The sequence below is a fragment of the Ixodes scapularis genome, unplaced genomic scaffold (assembly GCF_016920785.2).
Source record: "Ixodes scapularis isolate PalLabHiFi unplaced genomic scaffold, ASM1692078v2 PGA_scaffold10__122_contigs__length_95168666, whole genome shotgun sequence".
Classification (NCBI taxonomy): Eukaryota; Metazoa; Arthropoda; class Arachnida; order Ixodida; family Ixodidae; genus Ixodes; species Ixodes scapularis.
Window position 1 is genome coordinate 67,140,078 of NW_024609836.1, and position 12,825 is coordinate 67,152,902.

A 12,825-nucleotide genomic window follows, 5' to 3' on the forward strand; every position below is an offset into this window, starting at 1 on the left:
GCGTCACTGCTCGAAGCACTCGGAGCGAAAGCTCGTGCTGCAATACCCGGGGACCCCAAGTTCGAACCCTACTCTCACCTGTTCCAATTTGGAAGAACTTAGTATACCGGCGTGCAGTAATGTGACGCAACTGCGTGACGCACATTAAAGACCCCAGGCTAGCGGTGGCACTGCACCGGCTAAATTCCTCATCTAGAGCGGAGACACCAGATGTCCATGGGACCCAACTAGTTTCCTGCCGTCCAAACGTGCGCAGAACGCAATAGACCCTTTTCGAAAGGATGCATAGATTATGTGCAGCCGCCATTAGTTGGTCCTGCACTGTGAACGCTCATTGGACACGAGCGCATCGTCGGCATTCGGAGTGTACTCGGATTGAAAAACATTCCACACGAGTGGTGCGCAAGTGCTCGGCGCAAACTCTGAACCAATCACGGGCTTCACGCCGGATGCGATGAAACCAACGAATGGCAGCTGCGCATAATCTATGCATCATTTCACAATTTCAAAAAGGTTCATTGGAAAAAAAAAAGGTCGGCAAAAGTGAGCATTGGAAAGTCCGCGACTGGTCGTGACGCGCAGGCGTGCTTGTGCTTTGCAGGCCCACGACGTCCGCTAATGGGCGCACCTGGCGTGGACGAAGACAACATCGACGCCTCTCTCGGACTCGGAGAACTCGCTGGACTCACCGTCAACAATGAGGCAGAGTCCAGTTACGACGTAAGGATGCTTTCATCTTGAAACGCGAGAGTGGGACGCGTCGAGCACGTCTGGCTTTCCTCGCGGTTTAACGCGGAACGGGTCGCAGGGCTGGATTTTACGAGGAAAGCGACGCGTCACATTCAAGCTAAACGCACACATCCAGGACACACGAGCCGTGTTTATTTTTGGCGCATTAATAAGACATGGGAAACGGCAAAGGAATGAAGCAGTGCAATGCAGTGGCTAGCATGCCCGAAAGGCAATCAGGAGACCCAGAGTCAACAATTCCGGCGCCTCCAAAGATTGTCTTTGGGCGGCTTCGTAACCTCTGCTCCGTTCGGTCAGTTTGGTTCATTCATTTACGTATTTTCAATTGTCTGCGTGCACACCGTATCGTGCTGTATTGTCTATATGCACACCGAGCTTGCAGTAGGGTGTCGCGTGACATCGGATTCGTGCGAATGGGACGTCACAGACGTGGCATGTGTCCAGCTGATGGTCAGCCCATTCTGTGCATTTTAACTACAGCTCCATCTACTAATAACTATACCAGATGTAACAATGTTTTGCTTCTAACAATCGGTTTTTTGAGTTTCTAGACTAGAAACACTCGGTTTCTAGTCCACGTACGATAATAGGTTTTAACGGTTGAATTTCCGGGTTTTTCCAGTATCGTCGTAAGCTTATTGCACTGTATCGAATATGATTGAGACATTTTAAACTGCCTTCTGTTGACACACTCTCGTAGTTCATGCGTAATCTAGAGCGCGGACATTAATTGTGTCTCCCTTACGCACACAAACTCGTGGACGTCTGGCGGAAGATTCTAAAGGCTGTCCACGCTCACTTTCAGATCTCCGCAACGAAAGAGTCGTTTCGGAAAACGTGGAACGCAAAGTACACCCTCCGGAGGTAGGTAATTCCCTACAAGTCTCGCGTCTGTTTTTCGATTTGACACTCGAGGGAAATTGCGAGCATCCCGTGCGTGCCTTGCCCCGCAGCCACTTTGACGGAGTTCGTGCTCTGGCATTCCACCCCGTGGAGCCGGTGCTCATCACGGCGTCGGAGGACCACACCCTAAAGCTGTGGAACCTGCAGAAGACGGTGCCAGCTAAGAAGTGAGCCTAAGCTTCCTTTTTCCTCTCTGTTTCTCTGTATTTGCGTTGTCTGCGTCTCTCTTTGTGGATTTGTTTTTATGTCTTTCTCTAACTCGGTCTCTGCCTTGCTTGCCCTTGTGTCTGCTTTGTTTCTTTTTCCCCCTTGTATCTGTTTCTTACTGCACCTTTGTGCCTGTGTTTCACTATTTATTTGTGTGTCTGCGATTGTCTTTAGCTTTGTATCTGCACCTGCCTCGTCTTCCCTTGCGTCTTGTTGTCTGCAGTTCGCTTTCTCCTTGTATCTGTTGGCCTGTATGTCATATCCTTTCTCTCTGTGCCCAAGTGCTTGATTGCCTGTTTGAGTACTACTCTGCCCGTGATGCATCTGATACAAGAGAGCGAACCAGCAGTCTGTTGTAGTCTTTTTGTTGCATGGAAAGCTGCGATCTAAGACGTCCAGCGGTTTAAACTAGTTAGGCTCGTCTAATTGGCTTCCTAGCCTGATTTGCGGGCATCTCGTGGTTTACGAGCCCTCGGATTTTATGATGCAAAAGTGCACAACGCACATCAGTGCCTACATAACACGACCGTGTATCATCAACTCTGTTGTTAATTCTCTGAAAGTAAAACAGTACTGCTAGTATCTGTGCCCCTTGTTTGCCAACCAGGAGTGCCAAATTTTGGGGACAAACATTGTCTTTTGCCTTTCAGGACGGCAGCTCTTGACGTTGAACCAGTCTATACGTTCCGGGGACATGCGTGAGTTTGCCTTGTTTTCCATTCTAAAAACGCGTTGCGCTTCCCAGTGTATGCCCACGCTACTTTTCCCTTTACACATGCATTTGGCTTAATTGCCAGATCTGAAAGTACTTGAGTTTTGGGCACGAACAGTACTTTGAAGGAGATTTTAGCAAACTTGCATACGTTCAAAAAATGCTTCTATTACTTTTACATTGAGCAGACAATCTCCACGAATCTTGTCATGTGGACTGTTTCAAGTGGGCGTTCTGGCCCTATAAAAAGGCCTCTATGACCTGCATATAACTTTCCCGTATCGCTTTTATGTTCGTTGCCCCTTTCGCTCAGTCGTGCGACTGGGTCCTTCATCCCTGAAGAATCAGAGGAGGGTTTAAACCAGATGATATTGAAGGTGACAATGATTATGATGATGATGTGACTTAACCTGCATACTTCAGGGGCCCCGTGCTCTGCCTGGCGATGAGTGCGACGGGTGAACAGTGCTTCAGCGGCGGCCTTGACCACACTATACGTTGCTGGAACGTCCCCAGCTCGGCGATTGACCCCTACGATGCATTCGGTATGTCTGTGCCTTTGGTCCCTTCGCATGTTGTTCGTGGATTGGAACATGTGCGTTCCGCATTGGGAGTCGTAATCATTATCCTTAGCTACCCTCCTTCACGCTTTTCTTGATGACAAACAGGTTTCGAGATATCTTAGACTATTGGGGGACATTGCATGTTTTAAGGGAGGGCACTATTTAAAAGGGTCAACTTTACAACTTTCGGCTTTATACGAATGAAATTTACAGTATATACGGGCAGTTGAGAGGCAGAATGCAGTGCAAAGTTTCATCTGTGTATGTGAATCGTGGAAGAAATTGGTCATGTGTACCAGGAACACGCTGGCTTCGTTTTAGAAAACCAATGTAATACCCAACATTTTTCTTCACTAAATATACAGCAGGATGCCTAGAGATTGTAACTGTGAAGACAAAATTTCCAAAAATTTATGTGCTAACATTGCGCTGAAATATTGAATACATTTTCTGCCTTTTATGTCGTGAACCAAATCTTAAAATCTTTCATAAAAGGTGTCAACAAAGTAAAAAAAAAAATACAATGCCACAGTAGCATTGCCCATTAAATTCACGTTAGAAAAAAAAAAATAAGTGAGTCTTTCCTTTTTTCCTTGTGACCAAACAATAGTTTTCCTAAAGTGAAATTTATGGCAAAAAGTGAAGCGGAGGAAGATGCGTTGAAAGTGCTCAAACTTCTACCTTTACTTTAGAGTCGGTGAACTGAAAATAATGTAGAAAAAAAATAGCTATGCAGTGTAAACAAATTAGACTTTCTGCGAATACTCTCGATGTTGGTAGAGGTAAATTTTGTTCTTACTACCTTTATCTCCAGCCTTCATCTTCAGTTCCAAGGTAATATTTCATGTGCCTTACATTGGATCGCCGTAACGCATCGGGCGGACGGTGTGGGCGCCACATATTTCTGTAACGGCGTACAATCAAATCTCAATAAAACAGACTTCACGAGACCACAAAAAATTGTTCGTTATTCAGGAATACCGCTTTAGGGAAAAACTCTTCAACCGGCAATACAAGAACTAAATTGGGACGAAAAAAATATCCTGCCTCTGCAACGAGATGGCACGGAGTCGTTTCCGATCAAAGAGCATTACATGCGATGGAACACCGCATATATATTGGAAGAAATCTGTAATCTATTTCTGGTAGGTGCAAAGTGATTGATTTCACATCGTCGACGCTCTCGCGAAGCGCGTCAGTCATGTCGGTACAGCTTTCAAGGAACATGCGCAGCTTGCCGGTGATACTCGGTACACGGGAGGTAGAGACAGATTCTTTGCGGCGATCTGCGAGCACTGACTCCACGCCTTCATTGGTCTGGGCGTCCTCAATGCTCCTCCAGCGTTACTTTTCGCGGACGTTGTTTAGAGCATCATTGGTCGTCGGCTCTGCCGAAGTCCACGCTGCATCGTAGCATTGCACGTTATCCTCAAACTAGACCGAAGGGTCCACAGTTAGCTTACATTGCTCCACGGTTAGCTTACATTGCTTTCGTCTGGTTGCTCACCAGCTTCTGGCTGGATTGGAGTTTCCAGAAGACCAGTTTTCGGTACAGGAACTCGTCGTCAGAAAACGAAACCTAAGCTCACGGCACGGGGAAGTTGGAAAGAAGCCTCGCCGGCCAACGTGACTCAACAAATACGGGACAAGAGCCACACCTGGCGGCCTAGCGTGCATTTGTCGCCGGCCAGCGTTTGCAGTCAATGGTGGCCATCAGTTTTGGGCGCCGCCTAGGGGCGGAAGTCACCAAGTAGGGGAAGCGCGCGAAATCTTTCATTTCCCACTTAGAATATAAATTTGTAACATTCATATGTTTTGCGCGTACAAGAGCAATTAAGTTGCCGTATTTGCACGAATATAACGCGAGGGCAGGTTTTGATGTCCTCAAAAAGAAAAAGAAATATTACTATTATAACGCGAGCCGAGGCCACGTCAATTTCTCACGCTCGGGGACATAGCAGAAGTGAAAAGTCAATGGAAATAGGAGTAATATCAGTTTATGTTTTGACTGCGCTCATCCTAACTGCTCAGGTCCTTCCGTTTACAATCCACTCTGCGACTACTGACTACGCAGATAAGCAGCAGCACCCCACCACTTGTCCGGTAGTTCGTTTTTCTTCGGCGTGAGCTCCTCGGCAGCCCACAATTCAAGCAAGGCACGAAGCAGAAGCACCAACACACAAACACCAGACCACTCTGGAGCAGAAACTAAAAAATGCGCAGGCAGAAAAAATACTGAACCCGATACACGATGAGGCTTCTTGTTCTGGTTCCTCCGCATAAACAAACACCTTGTTTGCACGATTGCATAAACGAGATCGGTGGTCTTGGCTTGGCTTGTGTTGACTTGGCCTGGCTTGGCTTGGCTTGAATTGGCCAGTGCCCACATTCCCGCGTGTCGCGAAGGTTAGTTTCTGCGGCGTGCGCGTGTTGTACAAACACAAAAGCGGTAAAAGTGATTTTTATCTTTTCTATTCGCCCCTTCACGTGGCCCAATAGCTAATAATTTCCCTCCCACACCCCAACATCTTTTCCGACCCGATGTCCTGCATTGAGCAGCAGGGATGGCTTTCTCCAGACTTGCGCGCCTCGTGGCTGAACTCGATTCCGAATATAACGCGAGGTGAGTTTTGAAGCACGTAATTCCGAAAAGAAACTCGCGTTACATTCGTGCAAATACGTTACATACATTTTCCTAAAATAGTTTGCATCTTGAAATTCGTACTGCCGAAATATTTTTACCTTGAAACTATGGAATGTTCTAAAGGGGATTTCGGAAATTTTTATAAATCTAAAATATAGTTCAGTCGTTTGTTCACAATAACTAGAGTTGATTGTATCGCTTCACAAAAGCGACCTTCACGGTTGTGCAATCTCGAGTCTTATCTATGCAGAGTGCAAGTTAGTCTGCTCGTTGCACAGGGGTTGCGACGACGTCAGAACACCAAGCTCTTATTGGCCACTTGAAGAAAAAAAAAAGCAGTGGGTAGACCTTGAGGCATCTAACATTGAGGTCTACCCACTATCCTTTCAATAAAGGCCAGTCGGAGCTCAGCATCGTTTGACGTCGCCGCAAGTATAGCACAAGAAGCAGGCGATTCGCTCTCCGCATTGTCCCAAGCGCCGGGCCGGCTGACGTCGCCGCGCACGCGTGTGCAGAGCCCAGCGTGCTGTCGGCCACCCTCTGGGGCCACACGGACGCGGTGTGGAGCCTGTCGATGCACGCGGCCAAGCTGCAGCTGCTGTCCTGCTCGGGGGATGGCACGGTGCGCCTCTGGTCCCCGCACAGCAAGGTGCCCCTGCTGCACACCTACACGGCCCCGGAGACAGGTGGGTTCGTGCGATTCGCACCGAAGGCATCGCGAAGCGGTTTTTAAAGCGGAACACATTTATGTGGAGCGCAAGTTTGTCCGCTTCTTTTGCGGGGGGTCGTGGCGATGTCGGAACACTGAGCTCCGATCAACTCCAGTTGGAACATAGGGGGTAGACCTCAAGGCAGCTTGCTTTGAGGTCTACCCACTGTCCTTCAACCAGAGCCAATCGGAGCTGGCCTTGTGACGTCACTACGACCCGTGCAAAAGAAGCGGACAAACTTGCTCTCTCCGCATTCTCGATTTCACCTCGCGACGAATTGCAATGAATGCCTCTGAAGCCCCTCAACACGTCTGTGCTTGCAAGCGGCGTCGGTTGCGCCAAAGCACGAGGCCCATGCGGTCCTTGGAGGTGAGCGGCGGCGTGCCCCTTTCCCGTGGCACGTGCCTCGTGCAATTGCAGCTCGTGAGAAACGCGAAGCGCAGGTTCTGCCGGGGGGCTTTAGACGCTACTAGCGGTCTTGCTCAACGCTCCGGGCTAGTTGCGTGGCCTGGCGCGCCGCTGCGCCTCACAAGAAGGTCGCTCAACTTGTCCTGCATTTGAATAGCTTTGACGGCTACGATCCATTGTAATATGGGGCGGAATGTAGGGCATTGCAAAAAGTTCTCACAAAAATGTGATGACGTGCAGAAATCACGTCGCTTGAATTGAGCACACATCAGGAAGTAATTGGTTTACGTATGCAAGAAATACTGTGCTTGACTCTGCTCGCATATCACAGAAATATTGTGCTTGATACTGCACTGCGGTATGCATCACATACCGCTGCGCTTTGCAAGGTGCTTGCGTCGTGCAATTAAGTTGGGACAAAGGCAGGTGCTCGACCCTTCAAGTGCAAGCTCTGTTAAGATTTAGGAATGACGCCACCTCTCCTCGTGTCTTGCAGGGGACGGCATTCCGACGTCGGTGGACTTTGTGCGGTCGGACCCGGGCCAGATGGCGGTGGCCTACACGACGTCGCGCTGTGTCATCGTGGACCTGGAGACTGGCAAGCCCGTGATACGGCTGGACAGCGACCAGAGTCCAGGTCAGTTCAAGTGGACTCCACCTACAACACAGTCGTAGCTTTAGCTTTAGCCCGAGTCGTAGCCGTAGTCGTAGCCTTAAACACAGTGACGGGCTTTTTCTAAGCTTTCACGCGAGGTCTGGCTCGTTTCGTTTGTCGCTTCTCAAAGGCATCCAAATTGGGTGGAGCCGGCGTGACATTTTATGAAGTGTGCCAGAAGTACTACTTCCTTAACTTGTGCATATGCAAGCTAAGACTTGCTTTCTACCCTCCCTCATGTGGTTGTTTCCTCCTCTGTCACGTACAATCGCCATTTGCCCGCCAGATCACACTGCCTCGAGACTCCCAATTGGTTCGGAGGGTTTGTCCTTTACGTCAATGACAGACCGTTCCTTTCTCGGGCCACGCGCTTCCACTGCTCTGCGCAGTCGACGAGGGATGGGTGCGACCGCTCCTCCGATCTAACTTTTTAGGAAGCGGTAAATTTGAGCAGCTTGTTACGACGTGAAGTGTCCACATTTTTCGGCCCGTCAAGCTCACATCTGTTCGTAGACTAGAGAGGCCAATTGTAGATGTCGAGGCGCCCGTAGAACATGGGAAGTGTTGATTCAAGTTTTTGTCGTTGCTACATTTGCTTGCTTTCTTAGGTGCGCAGGAAATGGCATCGAAAGCAGGACGAGCCAAGGTCTCTATTGAGAGGGTCTTTCATTTTCTACGTTTGCAGACGCCAGTGCCCTGAGTAAGCAGATCAACTGTGTGGTGAGCCACCCGACGCTGCCCATGACGGTGACTGCCCACGAAGACCGCCACATTCGCTTCTTCGACAACAACACCGGTGGGTGTCCAGGCCTTTCGTTGAGATCTGCGCTGCCACCTGGCTATCGAGCGACACATTTAATGTCGTACAAGTCAGGCACGTAATACAATGAAAGCCAATCATGCTGAAATTTAATGCGTACATTAACATCAATTTGCAGACGTCCGAGGAGCAAATTCATCATTTTAACTTGTAGGAGTCGGGTCAGTTATATTCTGCAACGGGTTAAAAACGCAGAAGCTGCCATGTCACCGACTATAGGTACAGTGTAGACCGCATATAACGTATGTCGCAGGAGTCGCGAAAATCTGCACTATAAGCGGTACCGCGCTATAACCAAAACATCAATTTTTCAGGCCAAAATACATGCCATGAGACAACTTACCTTTCTAAAAGAATTTATTTTATGTTAGATGAAAAATAAGCTTAGTTTGAGGAAAGTCGTCTTTATTTCACCAGACTAGTACACTTCTCTCTCAAGTGTGTCACACATTTTGAAAGAAATGAGTGACTTTTGCCTGGCGCAGCCTTTTAACGGCGTCGCGGGTTGCGGACGGACGTTGCGAGCGTTCAGGTGTGCTAACCCTAATCACTTTTCTCCGGCGATGAAAACGCGTGAAAATTTGCATCCTTTATACGGTACGCGCCAGTAATACCTTCAACTTGAGCACAGGCATGAAATGCTCCAAATAAGAAATCTGGGCGATGTTCGAAAACACAAATGCTTAGAAAGCATTACTGTAGTCGAAGTAAACATACACAACAACACGGGCATTTCTGCTGTCTTGAGAGTGCCGCCACAACGTCGCCGCACGAGTAGGTGGATCTTCCTTTCTAGTACGTGCTGGGTTATCATAGCCACACACAACGGAAATTCACAGTCAAGGATAGCGCTTTTACGCGGACCGATGAGCTTCCACCACGCCGTAGTTCACTTTAACGCCGTTTACGCCGACGATCACAACCGACGCCATGTTCGCGGATAGAAGCAACCGGCCCGCGACCGGTATGCAACACGCGCGAACACTTCTCCTCGGCCTGCGATTGGTCTGTCGTTGCGGTTTGTTTCCAACGCAGCGGAGGGACGCACGCACGTGAACGACACGTGCTTGTGTCCCTCCGTCGCTATGGCAACTGAAGCCTCTCTCTTCGCTTCTCCCCGCTTCTTCGAGCCTTCGAGCAACCTCCTTGCCCCGCGAGTGCCGCTTGCGGCCATTGCGGCTCGCGCCATTATCTAGTGTCGCACAGGGAAGCGTGCTCGCTGCGCCGCTCAGTCGGCGCGCTGTTTTAAAAACCGCACTATAACCGGTATTTCCCTTCGCGCGCCTGCATTTTAAGCGGTATGTAAATACATGGAGTTCTATGGGAGGCGAACCGGTGGTTTAAAAAAGCCGCGTTATACCCGGTCCTGTTTTATAAGCGGTTACGTTGTAAGTGGTCTATACTGTAGCTGCCTGGTAGTGTCAGCGATTTCATCATTTGGAAGGTGGAATCGAAGATAGCAGATAATTGATAGGTGAATAAGGAACTGAAAAGTTGGAGGTCCGACGTGGGATTATGTATCTAGGAGCTCCAAATGACGTCTGTGCCTGCCATTCCCTCCCTGTGCAGGCAAGATGGTGCATTCGATGGTGGCCCACCTGGACGCTGTCACCAGTCTGGCCATTGACCCCAACGGTCTCTACCTGCTCTCTGGGAGTGAGTATTGGCCTTTGTGCAGTCACTGCGAGCCTTTAGTGCCTTTGAGAGGGACACCGACGTGGCAGTCGCGCTCGCCGAGATTTTCTGGGGAATTGCGAGCTACGAGGGGCAAACTACCCTGAACAAATGTTTGTGGTTTGAAAGCTGTTCTTTTTCTGCATCTACAAAAGTGGCCGGTTGAGAGTTAGGTGTTTGCTCTTAGGACATCTTAAGCCACATATTCATTAATAAAAATTAATTGAATTATCATAGCTTAATCGGTCCTTGAACAGGAAGTGACTGCACTTATCTCGCCCTTGGGTTGAAAGGGCAGTAGAGGCTATGTGCTCGTTAGTCCGGTCACATGTCTTCGCCGTGGGATCACGCTCCTGCCTGTACCCACACGCAGGTAGAGAGGTCAGGTGATGAAGCTCGTAGCTTCCAGCGCGCCGTCGGCTTAGGGGTGAACAAAGTATAATGACGACGTCTCTTTGGAGTGCACCTATTGTCGGTCTGTCATGCTCACCTCTGCTGCCCGTCTTTGCACAGGCCATGACTGCTCGATCCGGCTGTGGAACCTGGACAACAAGACGTGCGTGCAGGAGATCACCTCGCACCGCAAGAAGTTTGACGAGTCCATCTTTGACGTGGCCTTCCACCCGTCGAAGCCCTACATTGCCAGCGCGGGCGCGGACGCCCTCGCCAAGGTCTTCGTCTGAGGTCCCTCCCTCCTGTCCCCCGCCACTGGGGGTTCGTCTGCCAGCGGAGAGGAGGAAGCAAGCAGGCGGCAAACGCCGCCCTCCCGTGTAACATAACCCCACCTCCCCCCCCACTGCTGCCGTCGCGCCTCTACGCCTAACTTATTTCCCCACCGCCGGGGGTTTGACGTGGACTTGGCGCCGTGTGACCTTGGTTTGACCTTGAACAACGCTCCGAGTTCCCCGCCCCGAACGACCGCGTCGAGACGGGAGCCTTGGTTCTACCCCGGACGACGTCGGTGTGACCTTCAATTGACCTCGAACGGCATGCGTGCGACCTTGAACGACTAGTTGCGGAGCTCCCGGAGCCCCAGACTCCGCAAAGCCGCTTCCAGACAGCCGAAACGGGTCCCTGGAAAGCGCGGGACGTTCGATCCGCCCCCACCCCCCCGCAACGGATTCGGGGCGCAACGCGACGCAACTTAAAAAACTGGAGGTTTTTGCGCCGCTTTGTTTTTAAGCGTCTTGCTTTTCTTGCTCCCCGTTTCTCCCCCGCTCCTCCTTTTTTTTTTTCTCCGGGGTTAGTTTTACCGGTAGGTAGGTAGGTAGCTGTAGACGTGTGTCTCTCCGGCCTAGGCTCTCTCGTTGACCCATTCGCACGACCGTCGTCTGCAGACGACAGACGGGGACCTCATCGCATCGCGGGATTCGTTGAAGCTTTCGACCTGCGCGCTTCAGCCAACGTCCCGGGTCTTCCGTACCATGCGGCGCCGCCGTCGGGCACCAACGACACGAGCGAGTCGCGAAACCGGCAGTTGGCGGCCGCCCCACACCCTCCCCCGAAGTCTGAATTCGTGGCGCACACTTTCCGCGGTCGCAGTAGCCTCTCCGGTAGATTTTACAAGCCCGCACAAACGCGCAAGTTGCCACGGTTTTCCCGGTTTCGAGAGCAGAGTGTCGACGTCTTCAAAATTTGCCTCGTCGCCTTCGGGGAGTGGCAGCTAGGAGGCGGAAGCGAAAAGCTTGCCGTTCATATTTTTCTTGTGAAAACAACAAAAGAAAAAGCGACGACGCACGCAGGTTATTTATTGTTGGCTGCGAGATAAGCAGGTTCGGGAAGAGGCGAGTGTGTTCGTAAGGATTCGTAAAGACTGCGGAACGTATTGGAGACACGCGCGCAACGTTTCCTCGACAAAGAGACGACCAACCGAGGCACGCGAAAGTGCTCTTGAAAAAGTACTACAACACTACGACTCTTAACTACCTACCAACTACTCATCCACTTGTACAGTATGTATGTAGTCATTTTGAATGTTTAGAAAAACAATTGAAAGTTTTCGTTTCGACTCCCCTCCCCCCCCTTTTCGTTTTTTCTTTTTTTTTTTTCTTCGATCTGTGGCGTTTTACTATGGGAGGCAAGACTCGCATTTGCAAAAAAAATGAATACTAGGTTTTTAAAGATGCTACGTGCATGCGAGGAAAGCTTGTGCAAGAGAAAGGGGGCATTTCCCCGCTCCTGCCGACGGAACAAGACGGTTTATTTCGACGACGACGGTAAATAAAGATTTGTGAGTGATGCCGATTCGCCGGGCTTATTTACAGCGATGGCTGTTATGGGCTATTAACTACTGGAAATGACGTCTGTTGTCATTCCATAGTTGTAGTTGATGTACAGTAATCCCTCGTTATAACGAAATCACTTTTTTTTCATTATCGCTTTTATCGAAGTTCAACGTGGTCCTGGCCGAAATGCACGCATTTGTAACCGGATTATTGAAAGTGTACCGGTGGACGACCACACTTATTACAATGGCCGAGGTGCCAAAATCATGCAATCATGCAAAATCGCCAAAGAATTCAACATTCCGGCATCGGCTGTTCAACACTGTCCACCATTTTGCAAAATGAGCAAGGCATATTGGAAGGTAGACCTTGCGTGCGGCCAGGGTAAACGCGAAGCAACGTCATAGAGGCACCTCGGGAAACGCAAACGTCTGCGGAGACGCAAAGCACCCTAGGGCTGCTTCGAAACAAGGTGGAGTGCAGAAGCGGTGACAGTGTTCTTGCAATGCCCGGAGCACTTCGAGGAGAACCGATGCCCGTATTAAATAATCGGC

The 12,825-nt window shown here is 49.9% G+C and overlaps 1 protein-coding gene across 3 annotated transcripts in view; it reads left to right on the forward strand.

The window, feature by feature from the left end:
* The window catches only part of LOC8038336 (striatin-3), a 68,961-nt gene extending 56,671 nt beyond the window's left edge, over positions 1-12,290 (forward strand). For all 3 annotated transcript variants that reach the window (XM_029974583.3, XM_029974585.3, XM_029974584.4), the window contains 10 exons: positions 602-720; positions 1,556-1,614; positions 1,704-1,820; positions 2,511-2,558; positions 2,996-3,117; positions 6,295-6,465; positions 7,394-7,534; positions 8,238-8,348; positions 9,942-10,028; positions 10,560-12,290. In XM_029974583.3, the coding sequence (XP_029830443.3) occupies positions 602-720; positions 1,556-1,614; positions 1,704-1,820; positions 2,511-2,558; positions 2,996-3,117; positions 6,295-6,465; positions 7,394-7,534; positions 8,238-8,348; positions 9,942-10,028; positions 10,560-10,729 (1,145 nt within the window). In that variant the 3' untranslated portion in view covers positions 10,730-12,290. The remainder of the gene's footprint in view (positions 1-601; positions 721-1,555; positions 1,615-1,703; positions 1,821-2,510; positions 2,559-2,995; positions 3,118-6,294; positions 6,466-7,393; positions 7,535-8,237; positions 8,349-9,941; positions 10,029-10,559) is intronic.
* Positions 12,291-12,825: the final 535 nt, after the last annotated feature.